General features: G+C 40.6%; 1 protein-coding gene across 3 annotated transcripts in view; it reads right to left on the bottom strand.

Annotated features, from left to right (window-relative positions):
- The window catches only part of LOC139459833 (uncharacterized), a 200290-nt gene that overhangs the window by 11938 nt on the left and 162975 nt on the right, over window positions 1-25377 (bottom strand). The window contains exon 1 of one of the 3 annotated variants that reach the window (XM_071241536.1): window positions 13135-13360. The exons of the other annotated variants lie outside the window; for them this stretch is intronic. Coding sequence (XP_071097637.1) covers window positions 13135-13188 — 54 coding nt within the window. The 5' untranslated portion in view covers window positions 13189-13360. Of the gene's footprint in view, window positions 1-13134; window positions 13361-25377 lie in introns of those variants that run through there. 3 annotated transcript variants of the gene reach the window in all.

The raw sequence follows: 25377 nt of genomic DNA on the forward strand, positions 1-25377 counted from the left end.
TATTTTACTCCAATACAATACTTCTCGATATAAAATCTGAAGATACCTCAATATCATAAGTGCCTGAAATGAATATTTTCAATGGAAATTAAAATTTCCCATTTGGGAATCATAACTGTTTGTTTGTTTATTTGTTGTTTAACGCCATGCTCAATAATATTCCAGCTATATGCCAGCGGTCTGTAAATAATCGGGTCTGTACCAGACAATCCAGTGATCAATATCATGAGCATCAATCCACGGGATTGGGATCAATGACATGCATGAACCAAGTCAGCGAGCCTGAACACCTGATCCCGTAAGTAGCCTCTTACGACAAATATAGTTGCCTTTTACGCCAAACATGGGTTGCTGAAGACCCATTCTACCCCGGATCTTCACGGGTCGATTAATAACTGAATAACGACCTGGCAAATGTTAAATAAATACCTGATGACATGTCTTTTACACCTGTGTCACACCTGTGCCACACCTGTGTTGACTGGGTGTTACACAGGTGGGTTAGAACTCATTCATAACAGGTGAGACAGAGATTTCTGACAGATGAACACTCATCATGCAACATTGGTTCAGTGAGTTCATTCCCAGCCTCATATTAATCAGATTTATTTAGTGGATACATATGGAGTAAATAAACAATGCTAAGCAAACAATTCCAACAAATGCAGCAGGCGATGATGATGCATCCCTCACTGGAAAGACAGAAGCTATTGTCCATTTATTATAGGGGGGAGTGGGTCAGAGAAAATCAGGGGGGGGTTACAAAAAAATATGACAATTTCTAGAGGTGGGTAAAAAAATACCGGCAATACAGATACATGTAGAATGAAATAATTGACATTTAATAATAAACAAGCATGAAATACCCATATCCCCCTCTACTATGACATGTCCAGTCGTATGCAAGGCGAAGTACAATACCTGCTGCTGATACTAGCACTACTGCGATTTTCAGTCTAAGTCAAACTAGTTGCTATGGAAACTCTAAAAATAAATTTTTCAAATTCCCATATCCCAGCCATATCATGGCAGGGGACACCAGAAATGGGCTTCACACACTCTCCCCATATCGGGAATGGAACTGGGTCTTTGGCATGATGAGCGGAGGCTTTAACCATTAGGCTACCTGACCGCCCCAACCCATGCTGACAAACCACATGTTATTCCTGCGACTGACATTATTCAAATCTTAGTAAATTCCACAAAAACAAAGAAATCCCCCGCTTCTTTCCCAATCAGCCAAATCATGTATGGAATCTGATTTGGGCCAAGTTACAATATCATTTCCTTTAACATTAATACGTTGTTCACAGGATGGTTTCCAAACCGCCAGTGTCAGTTGACAATGCATTAAAACAGACAGAAGCAGCTGAACTTGGAAGGACAGGTCTATTCCTGGGCTATAGTTATCTATATGGCCCCAAAATAGACGTAGTCATTACAAAGACATGAAAAAGTACCCTCCATCAATTCAGCTGCCATTATCTAGCACGAATCTGGTGAAAAATTTATCAGTGTCATCCTGTTTGTCAGTCCACCTTCCGAAACAAGATACCCCACCCCCATCTTTGTGACTATTCAGGGCATGACAAATTCAAATCTTGCTCAATAATTCTCAATAACTTGGTCAGCATCTCGGGCTTGCTCAGTTCAAAATGATCATAGCGTTATGACTTTCATGAATACTAGTTCTCCCTTGTTACGTTTCAAGTTTTGTCAGCCCGATACCAAAGCGTTTCACCAAAGTTGTTAACATCTGATACCTGCATCCTTTCACTTTAAGCAGACAAGTTGGGATAAAACTGAAATATTGTTCAAACTGTTGTTAAAAAAATTGCCTCTCCCACTACAGTCTCAAATTCAATTGGAAACGATGTGACATCGTCAATGTCTTACTGTCCATGTCCAGATAGATAAAGGACTGTTCAAAGCAGCATTAAAACCATCAACCTCCCATTTGCTGTCTGAGCAACAGTTAGACAGCGGTATTATTGATTTTTGATGTATTGCAGTTGTGTGTTACTTGGCTGTTAGTATCATCAGAGTTGTCTCCCTTGTATTATGTCACAAAGTTGAGAAATTCCAACTTTAGCTGTCAACACTGATCTTGTATTCTCTACACTCTTTCCAGGATTAGTTTTCTCATCGAGTATATTAAAGTATAAAAAGTCTTAAAAATGAATATTTTTGTTGATCATCTCAGCTTAAGAACTCTCCCTTCAACTCATTAGTCTTCTTGTAAGACAACTTTGGTATTTTGAATTCAACATTTAAAACGTTTTATTTTATAAAATAGAAAATTGATCCTGTGAGTGAGTGAGTATGGTTTTATGCCGCTTTTAGCAATATTCCAGCAATATTAAGGCATGGGACACTAGAAATGGGCTTCACACAATGTCCCCAGGTCGGGAATGGAACTCGGGTCGTCGGCATGGCGAGCTAACGCTTTAACCACAAGGCTACCCGACTGCCCCAATCTAAGAGTGAGTATATTAGGACACATGTTTTGATATAAATTACAACTATTAAGTGTATTTGACCTGGTTGGTTTTCTGACTCACACAATCTTCTTGAGCTTCTGGGCAGAACAAGAAGGCAGTTCTTAAGCCAGGCAGTCCATACACCGCCAGATGGAAGTTATCTAGTATGGAAGTAATTATACAAGTATCTCAAATAATATTATCTTTGAGGTTCCAACACTCTTTAATATCTAATTGTACGAGTATAAAGTAATTACACATTTTTTTTGTCTGCAGTGCAATCTCTCTAAACTGATTGCCGATTCCCAGCTTCCAACTCTAAGCCTTTCAGGTAATTCAGTGCTTAGCATGTGGTGAGGCATCCAGTGAAAACACACAAACCAAATCTTTAAACGACCAACTGATGAATCGCACCATCTCAAGTTTGCCAAAACAATTACGCTTATACATCATCTTGAGGTCACGGCGAGGAACAAAGCTGGAATCGGGGGGCGATATGCTCTTAATTCCAGGCAGGTGCCACTTCAAACATACAACTTCAGTGAAAACGTTTACTTTTTTTGTTCTCATATCCGAATCTCAAGGTGACTGGTAAGTATGGCCGTCTGCTTCATTGCAGATTCCCACCTCCCACCATGAAGAGTGACTCATCTCATAATGAGGCTAGCATAAGGGAGGCAACTGCTGATTTACTGCTGCTATTGGCTGAGGAGTTCAACAGGTGGGTAAAGCCAGACAGACACTGCGGGGAGTCTATGAGAAACTGTCTGCTGCTGAGACTAATTCTTTAGAAGTGTTTACACTAACCTATATAATGAGAATAGGTCACAAAATTTCCACTTACGTGTGAAACTTTACAGGTATAGTCACAGTTGTTGGACAATGTTTTGGTTGTTGGAAGGAATTTCGTGTCGGGGCTGACCAACCAGGTGTCTTACACCATTATCTTAATTAATTATCAATCATGAACACTGCACCCTGTTTGACTTTCTGCTTTTGCTAACAATCTGAAACCATCCCTATGACAACTGCAACCATTTCTCAGATACAATGGCCCAAACCCACCAAATCCCTGATACTATTCACAGAACATCACCAAACCCTGAATCACTTCACCAAACCCCAGATACTTCACCCAAACTCCAAATACTTTTCAACTAATTACCAGAATCCCCCAAACCACAGAGACTTACCAAAACCCTTCAAACCCCAGAGACTTCACCAAAAAACCCAAACCCCAGATACTTTACCAGAACCTACCAAACCCTAGATGTTATTTACCAGAACCTCACCCAAACCCCAGATACTTCACCCAAACCCCAGAAACTTCACCAAAACCCCAGATACTTTTCCAGAACCTACCAAACCCTAGACGTTATTTACCAGAACCAACCAAACCCTAGATGTTATTTACCAGAACCTACCAAACCCTAGATGTTATTTACCAGAACCTACCAAACCCTAGATGTTATTTACCAGAACCTACCAAACCCTAGATGTTATTTACCAGAACCTACCAAACCCTAGATGTTATTTACCAGAACCTACCAAACCCTAGATGTTATTTACCAGAACCTACCAAACCCTAGATGTTATTTACCAGAACCTACCAAACCCTAGATGTTATTTACCAGAACCAACCAAACCCTAGATGTTATTTACCAGAACCAACCAAACCCTAGATGTTATTTACCAGAACCAGCCAAACCCTAGATGTTATTTACCAGAACCAACCAAACCCTAGATGTTATTTACCAGAACCTCACCAAAACCCCAGATACTTCACCAAAACCCCACCCAAGCCTAGATAATATTCACCCAAACCTCACCAAACTCCAGCTACTATTCATCAAACCCCAGTACTATTCACCTAAACACACAAAACCCCTCTCCCCTCCACATACAAAACCTACAGAACCCACCACCACTCTCCATCCCACCCCACCCCACCACACCCACCCCACCCCACCCACAAATCTTTTGTTCCTGCAACACAACCTATGACATGTTTAAGATTTGCTTCACATCACAAAAAGCAGAGCGCTTCAATAAATGTTTCCCCTAGAGAATCCCAGAGGACGGAGTTATCAGTATCGGTTCCGACTAAATCCTCTCACACTGTCCTGAGTGTATCTTCAGATAACATTCCCCTCATGAAAAACTCCTCCAGATAAGCCGAGGTGCAGCTTCCCCTGTACAAAACCCGAGGGTGGGGTCTGTTTACACTCTGTCATGTTGAAATGACATGGAAAGAGTCGATCTGTCATTTGTGTGGGCGGGGCAGTGTGAACCACTAAGATTAATCAAGTAAGAATCACATGGGTTTCAATGATCAAACTGAACTGTAATGAGAGTCATCGGTGCTTCTAGCTTTCAATTTCATCATGCATAAGATCCGAAGTTGTTTTTAATCGATTTTATATTATAGACATTTCACCATCCTGTGGTCCCTCTAATTCAAAATCTTTGTACAAATCAATTCTTTTTGAATGTTTAAGGAGATCACTGTTTAAGGCCAAACTCAGCAATATTTGTGACGGCGGTCTGTTAATAACAAAAACTAAACCACACAATCCAGTGATTGATATGAAGAGCACTGATCCTTGTCGCTATGGTACCATGATACGCCATAAAGTCAAAGCCCAACCACCTGATCCTTAAAGTGGATTCCTACGACTAGCATAAGTTGACGGAGAAATATTCTAACACTGAATCCCAACAATATATGGATCTTTAAACAGATCAGACAAAATTCAAAATCTGGCTCTGATACAATCCAAAACAAGATACGGCAGATCTACTCTGACAAAAATGTCCATCATTTTAAAGAGACAAAAATCTACATCAATTTGCAAAACAAAATTTCCATCAAGCTCTAACAGCAATGACCAGAGATAATTCATCATATTCTCGAGTGCTTTGGTTTTTACGTCAAACACAACTTAATATCTAGACAGATATCTATCAAATACCATATTCACATTGCACTCGGGAAACATCAGCAAAATATTTCAAATATGATCGGCCCCATGGCACCAACAAAAACCCACACAGACAGATATCGGAGTTTCAGGAAACATAAAACCGACATAATTTCTCCCTGGAATCATAAAAGTCGAGCTAAGATCATTTTGAAGAGCTTAGGCGACAATTTTTATGTGCTAAACGGTCTGTGGACTGGAGCCACAACCAACAAAACAATAAATGAGGATAATCTGATGTTGTTTTTTGACAGTTCTGCATGTTTCGGATGATTTTTAATTTGATGAGATGAGTAAAAGGAATTTGACATGATCTGATAAGAACATTTATCTACCAGCAGCAACAGCTGTAGACTATTAGCTCTTGTCTAGTAATGGTGAACAGCCTAAGCTTCCTCAAATGGGACCAGCCATTTTGGAGGTGAGAGTGGGGAGTGGAGAATGGGGAGAGGGTGATTGGTGGACAGTGGTGGACAGTGGTGGATGGTGGTGGACGGTGGTGGACGGTGTCGGACGGTGGTGGACGGTGGCGGACGGTGTCGGACGGTGGTGGACGGTGGCGGACGGTGTCGGACGGTGTCGGACGGTGTCGGACGGTGGTGGACGGTGGTGGACGGTGTCGGACGGTGGTGGACGGTGGTGGACGGTGGCGGACGGTGGCGGACGGTGTCGGACGGTTGTGGACGGTGGTGGACGGTGGCGGACGGTGGCGGACGGTGGCGGACGGTGGCGGACGGTGGCGGACGGTGGTGGACGGTGATGGACGGTGGTGGACAGTGGTGGACGGTTGTGGACAGTGGTGGACGGTTGTGGACGGTGGTGGACGGTGGTGGACGGTTGTGGACAGTGGTGGGCGGTGGTGGACGGTTGTGGACGGTGGTGGACGGTGGTGGACGGTTGTGGACAGTGGTGGACGGTGGTGGACAGTGGTGGACGGTGTCGGACGGTGGTGGACGGTGGTGGACGGTGGTGGACGGTTGTGGACGGTGGTGGACGGTGTCGGACGGTGGTGGACGGTGGTGGACGGTTGTGGACAGTGGTGGACGGTGGTGGACGGTGGTTGACGGTGGTTGAAGGTGGTGGACAGTGGTGGACGGTGGTGGACAGTGGTGGACGGTGGTGGACGGTGGTGGACAGTGGTGGACGGTGGTGGACGGTGGTGGACGGTGGTGGACGGTGGTGGGCGGTGGTTGAAGGTGGTGGACGGTGGTGGACGGTGGTGGACAGTGGTGGACGGTGGTGGACGGTGGCGGACGGTGGTGGACGGTGGCGGACGGTGGTTGAAGGTTGTGGACGGTGGCGGACGGTGGTGGACAGTGGTGGACGGTGGTGGACGGTGGTGGACGGTGGTGGACAGTGGTGGACGGTGGTGGACAGTGGCGGACGGTGGTGGACGGTGGTGGACGGTGGTGGACAGTGGTGGACGGTGGCGAACGGTGGCGGACGGTGGTGGACGGTGGTGGACGGTGGTGGACGGTGGTGGACAGTGGTGGACGGTGGCGGACGGTGGCGGACGGTGGTGGACGGTGGTGGACGGTGGTGGACGGTGGTGGACGGTGGTGGACGGTGGTGGACGGTGGCGGACGGTGGCGGACGGTGGTGGACGGTGGTGGACGGTGGTGGACGGTGGTGGACAGTGGTGGACGGTGGTGGACGGTGGTGGACGGTGGTGGACGGTGGTGGACAGTGGTGGACGGTGGTGGACAGTGGTGGACGGTGGTGGACGGTGGTGGACAGTGGTGGACGGTGGCGAACGGTGGCGGACGGTGGTGGACAGTGGTGGACGGTGGTGGATGGTGGTGGACAGTGGTGGACGGTGGTGGACAGTGGTGGACAGTGGTGGACAGTGGTGGACGGTGGTGGATGGTGGTGGACGGTGGTGGACGGTGGTGGACAGTGGTGGACAGTGGTGGACGGTGGTGGACGGTGGTGGACAGTGGTGGACGGTGGTGGACGGTGGTGGACGGTGGTGGAAGGTGGTGGACAGTGGTGGACGGTGGTGGACGGTGGTGGACGGTGGTGGACAGTGGTGGACGGTGGTGGACAGTGGTGGACAGTGGTGGACGGTGGTGGACGGTGGTGGGTTGTGCCTACTTATTATTGTCAGAGACTGGAATTTTCTCTGTCATATTTATGACATACATTGTTTTCTCTTTAAGACTCGGGCAAACAGTTTGTGGTACTCTCAACACATATTTTATTCAGGACATGCAGTAGAGAAATATTTATTTAGGGGGTGAAACCATTGGCCAAATTACAATACAATACAATACAATACAATACAATACAATACAATACAATACAATACAATACAATACAATACTTATAGAATACTTGTAGAATAATCCATGAGGTACAAGTGATTGTGGAAAATATGTCACTAATGAAATTAATGGTTTAATATCTGAGCTTTAGCAAGTAGACATGTGCTAGAGATGTACTTTTGGGGGCAGAACTATAGGCCAAATTAAAATACAATTCAATGCAATATGTTTTAATTTACATAAACATAACAGTAAAGTTAGTAAGTTGTGACAACAATGATATATATACAAAGATGGACATTATATATACTACTCAAAAGAAGTTAAAGAACACCCAATTTTTTAATATGACTTTAGTTAATCTGTCATGGCTGATTGGTCTTGCAACACACAGCCATCCAATTGTGGGTGTTCCTTAACCTCTTTTGAGTAGTATATATTTAGCTCTGACCTCACGCTTTGGATTTGCTATTACTATTTTTTTATAAGTTCTTGGACATCTTCTTGGAGTTCAAAACTTTATCAATAGATATCAACAAACTGGAAACACAAACACAAAGATTTGTCCTTACATTCCTGTTTACATTGCTTCTCTCCTGATATTTGGGACAGAATTCAGAGACATTAAAGGGTTGATTGATGGAAAACTTTATTTCAATTTTAAAATCAATTCCACGTTAATCTCAGAAGATATCAAAGGAAGAACTAGATAATGAAAGGAAGAACCTAGCTAACTTAAAGTGCACCCTGAAACATGCCCTTTAAACATTAATGGCTTTGAAGTGAATATCTCATCACAAGCTTTTTGTCCAATGTCAATCTAGCAAAGAGAACAAACGTCTTTGATTCTAAAAGCAATTTGGATTAAAGTAAAAACTAATCATTTTTGGAGTAAGCGACGGGTACACCTTACCATGAATACAGCTGATTTCATCCTCAAAGGATGACTTTTTTAAGGTCAACTCAAGGCATCCTTTCCAGGTAAACACTAATTTTCTAAAGGTTCACGGGAGCACATGTTCTGCTAACAGACTAGCTTATCGTTGAGTTTATATTACTTAAGAGTAGGAAATATAGATTATGAGTACCATATTTAACGTAATAAGCGCCCTGCTCTAATAAGTGCCCACGGCGATATTTAGTAATATATTTGCTTAGTAGTGAATATCCCAATTAGCACCCCTTCCGATTGATCAATGTACAAAAGACTTATTTATTCGCGTATAAGACGCAACTATATTCTGGAAAAATATAAACAGTTCATACCGTCAGCTGATCACGAAATTTATCTTTCAACTGTTTTTTCCACCAAAATAATATTCTAATAAGAGCCCCCTATTTCTAATTTTGAGAGCCCCCTAGGCGCTTATTACGTCGAATACGGTACATCTTTTAAAAACATGAGGATTGAATCCATATCCTTGAAGCAGTTTTTGGTTCCTCTGTCCAGAGTTGCGTCCCTTGGGCACGGCAGAAACCTATGATTGTGGGTTCGAATCCCGGTTCGCCCCAAATATGTTTCTAGCTTTGTCAGCACAATACCCGTGCTCGTGGGTTTCACAGAAGTGGTAAACGTCTGAGACCTGCATCACTTCGGGCTTTCCTCTCACATTAAGCTGACACGCTGCGATATCATTGGAATACTGTTAAAAGCAGCGTTTAACCCAACTCACTCACTCACTCAGTTATCAAAGGCTTCTGACCATGGGTATTGACTATGACATAGCCTGTCTCCCAGACCCAAGAATAAATGAATAAAGTGAATCCCACTTAATGTCTACAATGATTTGGCAAGTCTAGATTGCCTCAGCTCCAAAATTAAGCATTGTTCTGGGCTCTGTTTGGATTTTATTTTGTATTTTGTAGATAAATATTTTGAAATACGATAACTTTATTTCTGGGACTAAATGTTAGTCAATGACATAAGTAAGGTTGTTGGAAGTCAAGTTTAGTGTGCCAGCATGGGTTGCCATGGTTATGCCTTGGATCTCCATATACAGAGACTCAACAACAACAACAACAACAACAACAACAAAACAAAAAAACAGTGTTGTTACTTGTAATGCGCCAAATCCACACCCTAAGGCATGCTCAAAGCACTAAATTTGTACCCATTCTCAACTTCCTGGGGAGTATACAACAGTATGAAATGTCTTATAAAGAAATACCTGCATATCCATATACAAAGTTCAAACATATATATCAAGTAGTTTACACTTTAGAGGAATATCCCATTGCTGAAGCTCAGTAAATGGTTCCTTAATCTTTGAAGTTGCAGACCTACCTCCCAGACAGAATGGTAATGATATATCCCTAACATTCAGAATCACAGACGAGAAAACCACGACCTTATGACCTTCAACAGTGTAACTGGGCAGGTAACTTTGTTAGAGGCGGGAGAAGACTTCCCTTGATATTCTGTGAAAACTGACCTCGGGGTACCTCAGCTGACCTCACAGGTTACCGCGGTGCTACAGACCGAGTTAAAAAGATATGCTCCCACCATTGGTGCCGAGATGTGGCAGACCCAAAGCAGGTGGCAGACTTGTTACTCTGGCGCCTCAGCAGGTTTTAATTATCCAAAACTTGTCTATTGGCCAAATTATGAAGATGACGAGACTTGTTGAAGATGAAATGAGGTTAGCGATAGAAACGCAGGTTGCACGTCATGACAAAGACGTCTCGTCCATCGGTAGCATGGCTTGTGTTAAACTCTGACGTCATTGATAATCTAATAAAAGGTTTGGGTAATGTGTGTGATTATGAGGAGGAGGAATTCAAAGAATTTCGTTTTTTTGTGTGTTTTTGAGAGATGTGAAGATGCTTGAAAAGCATTTTGTTTCAAAGCCAACATATGTTTGCGGTAAGGTTGTTTAGTTTAATTTAGTTAGAAACTCTATTGCCATTATCCCCTTAAATTAAACTTTAACATAATACAACACAAATTTTAATCAGTTAATTATCCTGTCTGGTGATGTTTTATCTTAATTTTGTATTGACCAAGTTCATTTGTTATCACCTGCGACTTGGAATCCGGGCTAGCAGTACATCGAGGAGCGTTATTTCGAGGAATCACTTCATTTCAATTGTCGACACCATACCTGTGATTGAGGGTTTCACGAAACACCTCCATCACTTAGAGCTTTTCTCCCAATTAAAATGACATGCCGTGATATAACTGGAATACTGTCCAAAGCAAGTTAAACACAACTCACACACATTTCAGTTTACAAATTTCTTAATGCAAACAAATTATTATCCACATTAAGAAATTTTTGAATTATAAAAAATAAAAAAATAAAAAATATTTGCATCACAAACATCACATAATATCTTCATAACAATAATCTTGTGAAAATAAGTAAGTTTCAAGTTTTAACCACAGCGCCAAACAATACTAAACCAATATCTGGTCAATAAATCCTGGAATAGCTTGAATACTAGTTAAAAAGCCAGCTAAAAAACCCATTGCTACAAATTCATGACTTCTGTTTAACTGCAATTCTAATCCATGAAATAAAAGCACCAAGAACACGTCTTCCAAATGCATTTGAAACCCCTTCATCATCAATACATCAGGTTACAAGGGCAGGAAAAGGCCATTAATTGTCCACATCCTCCAACGACCTCTCAGCCTCCTCACATTGGTAAGTTGGCCTAACGAACAGCAGTTACGCATGTTATCCAATTACACTCCTCAAGTCTGTTATCCCTGGCAGATCGATCCCTCCATTGTGTACAAGATGACTTTCCATGACGTTCGCCAACAAATGTCTGGAAGCAATGCATTATAAACCAACCTGCATCAGATTCACGTTGCAGTCGAGCATCGTACAGAACAACCCTGGCCATACTTTGTATAATAATAGGAATTAAATAATATGTAAGTTGTTGTTAGTAGTATGCTGCATAAAATACATGTTCACACGCGCCATCATGGTCTTGGGTTCTGCTGGAATAAAATCTTTGATTTTTTTTGGAAAAAAAAGGGTGGTCGGAGAGTGGTGGCAGCTGCACTGGTGGATTCTGATCAGGGTACAGGTGATGAACATGATTCTCTTTTGAATGGGTTCGAATCCCGGTTCGCACCGATTATGTTTCTAGGTTTGTCAGCACCATACCTGTGCTCGTGGGTTTCACCAAAGTGGTAAACGTCTGAGACCTGCATCACTTCGGGCTTTCCTCCCACATTAAGCTGACACGCCGTGATATAACTGGAATACTGTTAAAAGCGGCGTTAAGCCAAACTCACTCACTCTCTTTTGACACCAACATGACAGCCTGTCATGTTCCTATTTCCTCTGTGACTTGACCCACCCAAACACACACCACCCTCACCCAACCCCACCCAATTCAAGGAGATCAGATCAGGATGTCTTGCAATCATCAATTGATTTACAAATTTCATGGAAAGTGTCTGACCGAAATATGCCTATTAAAAAGGTTGTGATACATCACTCTTGTGTTAACTTAACAAAACTGATACCTGATGCTCTGAAGATAATACCAGAAGAAGACGCCCTACGATTCTTTGCTTTTTATATTTAAATGTTATTTATTATTAAACTTTTTAATCATTTTAGTTACTCACAAGCATTTATTGACTGAAAAAGGTTCAATTAAATCAAGAAATGTGCTCTGTGAACAATGTTTTTCTTCTAATTTTAAACACTTAAAATATCAACTGATGCCTACAAATCTTATCAAACATACCCAGTCACTATTCAGAACATTTCATTCAGCCATTTTGCTCAGAAATGAAGCAGTAGGTAGTTTGATGGAACTGTGCAAGATATCAGTTTATTGCAGCATTATGCATAAACACACTTTAAGCCCAGACAATAAATAAATTATACTTCGCATATAATGCCAAATTGTCAGACTTCCAGGAACTGTAGTACCATGCTAGCAGCAATAGCCAAGTTTAGAATGCTATGTATACAAAGACTGCAGTAGACAATTGACAACGTATAACACCGCTTGAAACCATTTTGGATCATTTTCAGCAAAAATACCGATGCTATTAAAGTTGACCTTCTTGCAGAATCTTAATTGAAATAGGAAATTGAATATTGAAATCCACACATCTTGTAAACTCAACACCAGACACAAGTCTAGACAATTAAGTCATAAGTCTTTACAAAGAGAAATAAGTCCATCTCTGAAACACCTCAGATTCTAGACATTAAAATAGTTAGAATCTAATTATATTATTAACCAAGATAAAGAAAATTCCTCTCACAGGAAAATAATATTTCAAAACTGCATTAAGTACTTCAAGGCAGATGTGAAAAATATATGCAATTATACCTTGAATCAGGTAGAACACTAGAGCCAAATGTCACACAACATCAAAGTCCATGAAAATTTTTTTAAAAAATTCCTAAACATCCCACAAACTTCACCTACCCTCATATTATCCTCAAAGTCCACGATGTTGCGTGATCTCCTCAAAAGTTTCATTCCGCTGTTCAAGTCCTCCCAACAGGAGAAGTATGTGTGAATAGACCAAACTGTTCTATACCCCTGTACTCCTCACACTTCTACACTCATCTGAAGCTCACCGCACTGCCCGCTACCTTTATCTATTCTGGGCACAGGTCTTCTCCAGCTCACTGAGCATGTGCAGAAGGGTTGGAGCACAGTCCACTGCCTGGCTGACTTGCAGAAACCAGCTGCTACTCGAAGGATGGGGGAATATTGCAAGACGTCACACTGAACTCTGCGAGACTGATGCTCCGCCAGGCTTTGACGTCATAAGGGAATCTCTACAATGATAGCTCGATCAGGTTCACGGCCCGGGAGCTTTGTATCTTCCATAACATTGATTGTGGCCTAGCTTTCTTCTAATTTCCTGAGCAGATCGACAATGATGCTAGTGCCTGCCCCACACAGAGATTCAGGTAGTGAGCGAGAGAGTGGGTCGGAGGAACAGTGCCTGATGGTGCCTGGTACTCTACAGGACAGGCCATTAGTGGGTCGGGCGTGGGTCGGTCGTGGGTCGGTCGTGGGTCGGGGGTGGGGAGGTGGTCTTAGAATTTTGTTTGAGATAGAATATTTATTCATTCAGTGCTTACAGAAGCTTATTGAATTTTATGGAGAACAGATTTTTCGGGAATCCCTATTATTATTATTATTTTTTACAGATTAAAAAAAAAAATGCAGCAAAGGGGTTTGGGTGATCCTAGCACAGTCAGGCTGGTTAGGCTCAGGGTCCTTGTCCCCTCTACATGCAGCCCAGACAGCAAATGGGACTTCTCCCAGAAAGCGCTGCCTAGTCGAACCCACAGAACTTTTCGGAGGATGTGAAGATTCCCCAACACTGCAGCCTTCTGCATTATTATGATTATGTTAATGATTATGATTATTATGATAAGGGGTAAGTCTTTTATTGGAGAGTTTGAATAATTGTATGAGAGCTATCCTGATGTGCCATGTTCTACTCAGCTCGGTGCTACGTTCCATGAAGATCTATTGACCGGTTTTGAGATAACTTCCCCAAATAGATTCCCCCTGAAATTGATTGTGGTTCCATGGAAATATCAAAGTTCAAATTCATCCGCAAAAGGAATCACGTCCATGACAGGTTGATAAGAAATATTGAATATGTGTGGTTTGTTTCCCAGGCAGGCCAATAGCAACATTTGAAATATCAAAACAAAAAAGGTACAACTTTTCTACAAGGTTGAATAATGTGCAGCTCTGTGATTCATTTTATGGTCTGTTCTGCAAAAACTCCACACAGTCTTTCTAAAGTCTTATTTCCATGACAACAGCAAAATATTTTTTGAAATGATACTATTTGTCATCAAGGTTGAATAAAAGGCAAAGTGTTGTGTTGAAACTCAATTAAATTAGTTTTATTTTATATCTGCTCAGGGAACAACATGATTACAGACAATAGAACCAAATGGCCAAAGGAACAGACTAGTTCTAATCATCCCGAAATAATATGCATAACAGGCACAATATTTACAATTAGTACTAGCAACTAGGCTTCAGAAACCCATGCTTACGTAAAAACTGACTATGCTTGTCGTACAAGGTGACTAACAGGATCAGGTGGTCAGGCTCGCTGACTTGGTTGATGCATGTCATCGTATCCCAATTGTGTAGATCGATGCTCATCATGTCAATCACTGGATTTTCTGGTCCAGATTCGATTATTTACAGACCACCGTCATATAGCTGGGATATTGCTGAGTGAGGCATTAAACAAACAAACAAACAAACAAACTAGCAACTAAATATTTTTATTGCAGGTATATGATCTTATGTTTACAATTTCACCTACATCTGTTGCTTTTGCTCAGAAGTTACGTAACCATCTCGTGGTGACGTCATCACTGCTTCTTGAATTACGTCACTGTCTCTTCTCATCACTTTCGCACAGGCTTTCATCGCGTCTCACATCACATTAGCATCGTCAGGCCATTTAGGGCTTTAATAGGATGATTCCATTTCTAAATTGGGTTAGCCCATTAGTATCTCCACACCCTTCGTCATTAAATCCAGTGTTGCGTCTTTGTCATTCTTTCAACACAGCCCACCTTCCTCAGGTACGTGGGAACTCGCCTTAATATCAAGCAATAATGTCCGGACATAATCACTTTAAATTAATAAAACCGGCAAAGGTCGGGATTATTTTACGCAGCCACACACACCTTGGCATACCCATCGCTATATAAGTGAATTAATCAACAATGTTTAACCCCATTTCACCTCACTTAAACATAAATCAGAAAGTTTTCAAGAAACTGTACAACCCAAATATAAATGACAAACTTTTAAAAACTTTAAACTAATTATAAAAATCACAAAGTTATTATTCTGCATTGTCAGAAAACATATTATTGAATATGGCCAAATATTCTTTATATGAAGAACTCAATTTCTGATTCAGTATGACCAGATAACCATTTTAACTACATACCCCTACCCTAGTATATAGAATGATTGATATTTCATTTGACTCATTGAAGGCTCATAAAAGTTGGTGCACTCAACATTATTCTCATATTTTTTGGAAAAACTTTAACAGAGTTATAATTTTGAAAGCAATTTGAATCTAATATTTATAGAAACATGAAGATGAGAGCGTTCTAAATAAATTATAGATTTTCATCTCCACCTGCCTCCGTACCAAACACCAACCTGACATAATTTGATTGTCCCTCCACGTGAAGAACATTGCTACATGCATCCCCTTCTTTCATAACTTGATGAAATACACCAATATACTACTTTAAACAACTCAAACATCACCCAATTCTTTCATATTACTAAAGTAAATCTGTCGCCATGACAGAACACACAATTCTTTAATATTACTATAGTAAATCTGTCGCCATGACAGAACATCCAATTCTTTCATATTACTATAGTGAATCTGTCGCCATGACAGAACACCCAATTCTTTCATATTACTATAGTGAATCTGTCGCCATGACAGAACACCCAATTCTTTAATATTACTATAGTAAATCTGTCGCCATGACAGAACACCCAATTCTTTCATATTACTATAGTGAATCTGTCGCCATGACAGAACACCCAATTCTTTCATATTACTATAGTGAATCTGTCGCCATGACAGAACACCCAATTCTTTCATATTACTATAGTGAATCTGTCGCCATGACAGAACACCCAATTCTCTAATATTACTTTAGTAAATCTGTCGCCATGACAGAACACCCAATTCTTTCATATTACTATAGTAAATCTGTTGCCATGACAGAAGAACACCCAATTCTTTCATACTACTATAGTTAATCTATTGCAATGACAGATTAACTATAGTAATATGAAAGAATCAGGTGTTGTTTAACTTCTTTTGAGCAGAAAAAATAGCCCTTAGCCAAACATACCCGCTTTATGTGTATCACACCCTTTGGCAGTTGATATTCAGAGATGCTTCGGACATATTTTTTAAGCGCAGACAAAAAAACCAAACTGCCTACTACTTTGGATTTAAAAATAATAATCTATTGATGAAGTTTTCGCCTGACCAAAGAAGTGTCAGGCAGATGACTCCTTAAACCTCATATTGATTTCAAAACCAATCAATAGCTTCAACATCCACAATAGAAGAAATATTACAAGACTCAGTGCATGTGCACTAGAACGAACTGGTTCGGAATTTCACAGAACTATTCCAAGTTTTCTTTACATTCCATAAAATAAATTACAAATAAGATAAATATTTTTCTTGCACAGAGCTTACTTAACTGATTTCAATCAGAAAAAGAGAAGTTTTACTAATTATGCCTGTTTGTTTTTTTACAAGCCAGTTTTGGCTATAAAGTTTAAAATCCAATTGGTGATAAACGTTGGCATTTAACAATTATTTGTTCTGCCCCAATGGATGGTTAGTGGATATATTTAGAAAAAAAAAAAATCTTTTATTAAGATTACACAGAGATTCCCATCTATATTTGTTCCATTTCTATATCTTAAAGGGCAAGTTCACACGGAAATGAACCATTTTTTCTTGTACTTTTTCCACATTAAAAGTGTTAACATAGAAGTGTCATAGACAAAAATATAAAAACATCATATTTAATTAACATATTTTTTGCACTAAAACGATTCATATTTTTTAAATTTACCAAGTGTTCTATTTCCATAACAAAAACACCATGGCTTATGCCCCTTGCAATATGACGTCATTGGTGCCAATTGATAAACATTATGACGTCATCATGCTTTGTTAGAGCCGCTTCACGTGGTGTAGGTACAGTTTTGTGATTCTAGCATCTCAGATGCCAGCCAGAATTGTGTTATGCTGAGTCACCACTGCGCCGGAGTGTGTCGTAGACCATGTTGTTTTACCGCAAACTGGTCCTTGATATCTTTTGCGTTGAGAATAGACAGGGACCCAGTTGAATTGGCACCAATTACGTCATAATCTAAGGGGGATAACTCAGGCCTATTTCGCTCTTTAAACGAAGGCCTCATAACGGCATATCACTTTCACACTATTGTGAGCTTCCTACTTTCACTGTGAAAAAAAATGAGTGTATATTTTCAAACACAGATACTAACTAATTCTAAAATTGCGTTTTGTTTAGAAAAAGAAAGAAAGTGATTTTTGCGTGTACACTTCCCCTTTAATGAAGTCTTCAAGTACTGATCCTAATGAATACATAGTGAAATAGTTTTTCTCCAGAAAGGGCCTATGCAAACAAGTGTTTTATGTGTGCTGGGCGTTTAAAACAAATATGTTGAATACAGCAAACCTCTTTCAGGTCATGACAAACAGAAGCAAGACATTTGTTTCCAATGTTTTACATCCTCTTTCTCTGTAAGTGATGCAGTCGTCAATATTCACAATGAAACTGGGGAGCAGAAATATGGTGCAGACAAACCCAGAACAATGATCAGTGCGAATCATGGATTCGAACCAAAGATCAAGAATGTTAACATGTTTCTATAATTCAACTCTGCACAGTGAATTGTGGCGCCTTGGATGACATGGCCACCAATGCCACTGAACAAATAAACAAACAAACAAACGAATAAACAAACAAACACAAAGACAGGCCAGAGAGACGCAAAGTGAATTTCGTCACTTTAGATGACTACACCACTGATGTCCTGTGGTGTGGTGACCATCTTTATCCATCTACTTACTGTAAATTGTCATTTTCATTCAATATTTGAAAATTTTTGTTTGAAATAAATTCTGTTTCAAAATCATTAAAGACCTCAATGTACAATGTAAACCCTCACTAGTAACTTATCATTTCATACAGATTTCATATACATTTCAATAGCTCTTTGAGACCTCGGTCACATTTTGTATCACAGAGTTATGTCCCTTAGGATTGCAAGGATTCTATAAACATGGGTTTGACTCCGGTATTTGCCCTGATTATGACTCTCTAGTAACTTATTATTTCATACAGATTTCATATACATTTCAATAGCTCTTTCAGACCTCGAGCACATTTTGTATCACAGAGTTATGTCCCTTAGGATTGCAAGGATTCTATAAACATGGGTTTGACTCCCAGATTTGCCCTGACTGTGACTCTTGGTTTGACTGCAGTATTCTCCTGCTTAGGGTTTCATCAGACTGGTCAACATCTCACACCTGCATCATCTCGAGCTGAAAGTGAAATACTGTTCAAAGCAGCCATAAATCCACTCACTCACAAATGAATGCGTGTACTTTAAGAGTGTGATAAATAGAACACAATAGCATAACAACCCTCCATAGTCAAACTTGTCACGCCAATATTGGGCTGCAACCTCCTCCATTGTCAGCTTCATCATCCCGATACAAGGACGAGCACGGTCAAGCTAAGTGGCAAACGAAGGCACAGCGACTACTGATAGGACTGTCGTGCAGGGGCCAGCGATGGTGAAACTAATTTTCCCACTGACACAAATCCTTTCAGGTCAAGACATGACTGACCAGGGGGAATACACTGGACACGACAGGTGCATATGAAATGTGAAATGATTGTCCAGACACGATGGGGATCTTCTAATATCGCTAGGACGAGTCCAAATTTACTGCCCGGGTACCCACCTCCCTATTATCCGACCCTACCTGGGTACCCACTGTAGATATCTAGAGATAGGTACAAACTGTCCGATTTGGAAAAGTTTGACCGTAGCCCTGGCAAAATGTACTTAGATATACGTGTAAAACAATCTGGTCATGCATACACTGACGTTTACTGCATGAAGTTTTATCTTTATTCATATATATAAAAATCAGAAGGAATGGGTGCATAGTCAGAAAGAAATGGGAACCTTAGTGACTTATAGTGTAACCATAGAGTTCTAGATAATTTTTGTCATTAAACCACGGGTCCGGGTAGTCCTGTGGGTACCCGGGTCCTACTCTGGACACCCCCAACCCGAGTACCTTATCTTCTAAGGTTTGTTTGTTCAGTGTTTAAAGCCACTCTCGGCTGCCTTTAGAAATAGACCAGACAATCTGGTGATCGATATTGTGAGCATCGATCCACACCATTAGAATACAATGACACGCTATTAACCAAGTCACCGAGCAGGACCACCTGATCCATTGGGTCACCTATCACAACCAGTATAGACGCGTGAAGATACGGAGTAGAACAGGTCTTCAGCAACCCATGCTTGTCGTAAGAGGCGACAAATGAGACCGGGTGGTCAGACTCGCTAACTTGATTGATGCATGTCATCGTATCCCAAATGCATGGATCACTACTCATGATGTCAGTCACTGGATTGTCTGGTCCAGACTCAATTATTAACAGACCACCCTCATATAGCTGGAATGCTAGTGCCACGTTAAAAAACAAACAAACAAACAACCAGTATAGGTTGCTGAGGACCTTTTCTAATCCGGAATCCCATACAGGATTGATATTAGATATGGATCTTAAGAGTAGGATCCAGGTTTAGTGTGTTAACTTGGGATGTTGCTCATAGTAACGATCACTGGATTTCTGTGATGATCCAGAAATAATATGTAGGTACAGTTCTGATGTCACAAACGAAGAGCATGAACTACTGTCAAACAGACTGCTGCACCTTTCAAAGGGATCGAAGGGCGGTTGGGTAGCCTAGTTGTTAAAGCGTTCGCTCGTCACGCCGAAGACCCGGGTTCGATTCCCGACATGGGTACAATGTGTGAAGCCCTATTCTGGTGTCCCCCTCCGTAATATCGCTGGAATATTGCTAAAAGCGGCGTAAAACCATACTCACTCACTCAAAGGGATCGAAAGACAGTACCAACTGTGACAAACATCAGTCGATCATAACAACGATGACAATAACTGACCATGAAAAACATGAACATTAGAAGGTCAGAATCATCTAATTGTTAGATTGTACTAGCAAAATAGGTGTGATGGTGATAGGGCTAGTAGGACGGTTAATGTGGGTACTCAGGTGGGTCCTGAATGGGACCCAGGTACCCACAGGACTACCCGGACCCGTGGTTATTTACATGATGTATTGTTTAAAGACCCAGTGACTGAAAATAATAGGATTAAAGAAAACGAAAGTCAATGTATAATTTTAATGTTTTTTTAATTTTAATCCCAGCATAATTAGTCTACTGTGATGTTTTTAAGCCCTTTTGACCTTAATAACTTTTAGTTAATCTTGATGGAAAAATAATTGTAAAATGACTGAAATATTTTGGTATTTTGCAAATTGTCTAGGTTAAATAAAATTTCAGTCATTATCTGTAACATATACAAGCTATACCTGTGTGAGCATAATTTTCACCTATTATGAATTAGTTATAGTAACAGGCTGATTGTTGGTATGTCTGAGCGACTATGTTGATTATTTCGTCACTCCTGTAGTTGATAACAAGATGATATGAGGTGTTAGGTACTGAGGTGGCCTGGGATGAAAATCAAATAATAAATTCATGATGCCCTCCTTGATTGATTGATCATTTAAAGTTTTATAGGTGCCGAGCAACTGGGGCCCATTTACACCTTGCCCATAATAAAGGTTTGCTTAAAGTACCTAGATATTTATAAACTAGTAAAACTGCCACATGCTTTAATGTAAGCGAGAATGACATTCGGAACATAATGGCAAAAAATATTCCTAAAACATAAAAGTCCAGCCAATGAGAGGTCAGCATAGACAACTGTTAAAGGGAGTGAGTTGTGTTTAACGCTGCTTCTAACAGTTTTACAGTTACATCGCGGCAAGTCAGCTTAATGTGGGAGGAAAGCCCGAAGTGATGCAGGTCGCAGACGTTTACCACTTCAGTGAAACCTACGAGCACGGGTATGGTGCTGACAAACCTAGAAACATAATCGGGGCGAACTGGGATTCGAACCCACAATCATAGGTTTCTGGCATGCCCAAGGGATGCAACTCTGCACAGCGAATCACAGCGCCTTAGACGACTAGGCCACCCGTGCCCCCGAGAGCTGTTAGAGACTCCACCATTGCCTTACGTGGATGCCCTCCTTTACAAGCTGCTGTTATAATGAAATATTGCTGACTGCAGCATAAACGACATTCACACACTCCCATCCGTCACCTCACACACAGTGAACATTAACGTCCATAAGCCAGATCATTCATCGTGCAATATTTTCTATTAGTCTGCTGTCACAGGCTCCAACTCTGAAGACCAAGGTGTTGACGGTTAACCTGCATGTCGCATGTCCAGTCACATCAGTTGCCGACAGTGATGCTTCACAGAGCTATGATCTGTGTGGACTCGTGGCTCATAACGTTGTTATTCTATGGATCTACTAGGGTGAGCTTTATGATTATGAAGTCTTTACACAGATTTTTGCTGGAATATTTGGTATCAAAGGATATAAACAGTTTTAACATCTGTCATTTTGTGAAGATTACAATCACAACAACCTTCAATGTCATCAACCATCACAACAACCTTCAATGTCATCTACCATCACAACAACCTTCAATGTCATCTACCATCACAATTACCTTCAATGTCATCTACCATCACAACAACCTTCAATGTCATCAACCATCACAACAACCTTTAATGTCATCTACCATCACAACAACCTTCAATGTCATCCATCATCACAATAACCTTCAATGTCATCTACCATCACAACCTTCAATGTAATCCACCATCACAACAACCTTCAATGTCATCCACCATCACAATAACCTTCACTGTAATCCACCATCACAACAACCTTCAATGTCATCTACCATCACAATAACCTTCAATGTCATCCACCAACACAACAACCTTCAATGTCATCAACCATCACAACAACCTTCAATGTCATCCACCATCACAATAACCTTCAATGACATCTACCATCACAACAACCTTTAATGTCATCCACCATCACAACAACCTTCAATGTCATCTACCATCACAATAACCTTCAATGACATCTACCATCATAACAACCTTCAATGTCATCAATCATCACAACCTTCAATGTCATCCACCATCACAACAACATTCAATGTCATCAACCATCACAACCTTAAATTTCATCAACCATCACAACAACCTTCAATGTCATCTACCATCACAACAACCTTCACTGTAATCAACCATCACAACCTTCAATGTAATCAACCATCACAACAACATTCAATGTCATCAACCATCACAACAACCTTAAATTTCATCAACCATCACAACAACCTTCAATGTCATCTACCATCACAACAACCTTCAATGTCATCTGCCATCACAACAACCTTTAATGTCATTGCAGCATTCTCCATATTGTTTTCAACACCAAGATGTCGTTTTTTCACTTGATGATCTATTGCCGCTGTCACTGATGTGCTAACATTTACATCCAATTACAACTCCTCATTAGTAAACAATGTTAAAGACTTAATTGTCCACATACAACAGTTAGACAATCAATGTGACAGTACTAATTATTGACATCTGAATCCAGCAGAAACAAGTCAGGAAACCACCCAGTTGATATTTCAGAGGTGAGGTTTTTGTTCGAGGCAGAACATATCCCTGTCACTACTCTTCTTTCAATTTCTCTCTCTGAAGGCGACCGCCTCCGTGGTCTTGTGGTAGAGCGTCCGCCGGAAGAGCCGAAGGTCCGGGGTTCGATCCCCGGCCGCGTCATACCAAAAGACGTTAAAAGATGGTACTTGTTGTTACCCTGTCTGGCGCTCGGCATTAAGGGGCTATAACAAGGACTGGTCGGCTCGGAGTCTGTGTCTGAGTGGGGTATTCATGTTAAACTGCGGCATGGTATCTCAGTGAGCTAGCACTATAAATCGGCATCAGTCCGGACTAGTACAAGCAGCCACACACACACACACACACTTGCATACACGTCGCTATATAAGTGCAATAATCTTGGACCCGACGTTAAACCAAATTTCACCTCACCTCTCTCTGAAGGCAGGAATGGAACATTTTTTCATATAATGTTTTCCAAGTAACTCAGTTAACACAATATCACATTTGGTTTGTAAAACCTGAGCCACAATATTTTTTTACCAGCAATTTCTGAAACAAAAAAGCCGCAGTTTTTACAAAGAATCCCAGGTACCAGATCATGTGGAGAGAGTCCGGACTCGAAAGAAATCTCTCTTATCTCAAGTACCAGTATCCCATTGTCTACAGTGAAACCTCATTTATGTGAACTCAGAATACGTCGCCACTTGCAGTACTCATCCCTTAATGGATGGCAAAAATAGGTTTAGTCAGCTTTCGGTACCTGACATCAAAAGTCATTGAAATCCCCCAACGTTGTTTTCACAATCATGATGATATTAAAACTATGTGATTGCAAGCACGGTACCAGCATCTGGACCAAAGTGATGCATTGGTTGAATACAGCAGATGAAATCCAAGTCAATGCTGTCTTCACCGATACCACAGCTTCTAAATGCAGCCCAATGCCTTTCAATTTTTAATTAGTTGCTCCGAGTCAGTTACATTAACATCTCACTAATCATGCCATGTTTTTTCACGAATCGGAGGGTGGGCGTAAATATATTCAAAGTGAAAAATTGGAGGGACTGGCCCATGCTTGAGTCAGCCTGTTAGAATCATTTAATTTTATTAAGGCCTTTTATTTATTTCTAGGCGGTCAAAAAAATAATAATATAATTTCAACTTCCAAATTAGTACTGCTACTAAAGAATGCAAAACAAACCCAATTTAACAGTGCAAGATACTGAAAAAAACTTGCTTGTAATTTTTAGTTAGAATAAAGATTTTTTGTTACAAACTGTGGTGATAAAATCTTGAATTATTCTTATTTCAGAATAAGAGTTGGCCCAAACAAAAATTATTCAAAGTAATTTTTTGTTTGTTCCCTTTTCAGCTATTTGTCGTTGGTCGGTCTCAAAAATCAACTGAAAGCAATATACGGCCTAAAGATAATGACCATAATTGAGTAAACCTTCCAATGTTTGTCATGACAGTAACAAATAATAGCATCATCATCTCACTGACTGAAAGTCACAAGACTCATATTTGTTCATGATACCAAAATATTATTACAAAAATAAATACAGAAATTAAATTAAGCCTTTCATATTGAGGGACCCCAAAATGAAATAATTTTTCTTTTGATGAAAAAACACCACATCAATACAAACACATTGAATTTGGCCATCTAGCCTGGTATTTAAAAGGCCTTGAATTTGGATGTCTGGCAATCAAAAGGCCTTGAATTTGGATGTCCAGCAATCAAAAGGCCTTGAATTTGGATGTCTGGCAATCAAAAGGCCTTGAATTTGGATGTCTGGCAATCAAAAAGGCTTTGAATTTGGATGTCTGGCATTGAAAAGCCCTTGAATCTGTTAAACTAGCATTGAAAAGGCCTTGAATTTAAATCTACCTTAAAAAGATAATAACTTTTGATAAAATGCCTTAGAAATTTGGCTCATTTACATAATTTACAAGAGATTAGAACTTGTTTGATAAAAAAGGATGAAATGCTTGAGTGTAGACTTAATACCAAAGCGTACATGGATGTACAGGGCATCTTTCTTGCAATATGATACAGCATAAATGTGCTGATACACCTGTTTAGACACACACTTGGGTCTCACTTTTAGCCTTGTAAAGTGGGATCACTGTTTTCAGAATGGTTGAGGATTGAAAGGTGTTAAAATGGTATTAAACTTGATGGCTCAAGTCTTACTTTTAAACAGTGGTCATTGCCTAAAGGAGGTTTGAGAAGGCCGTAA

The sequence above is a fragment of the Haliotis cracherodii genome, unplaced genomic scaffold (genome assembly GCF_022045235.1).
Source record: "Haliotis cracherodii isolate W230 unplaced genomic scaffold, xgHalCrac1.p SCAF_13, whole genome shotgun sequence".
Lineage (NCBI taxonomy): Eukaryota > Metazoa > Mollusca > Gastropoda > Lepetellida > Haliotidae > Haliotis > Haliotis cracherodii.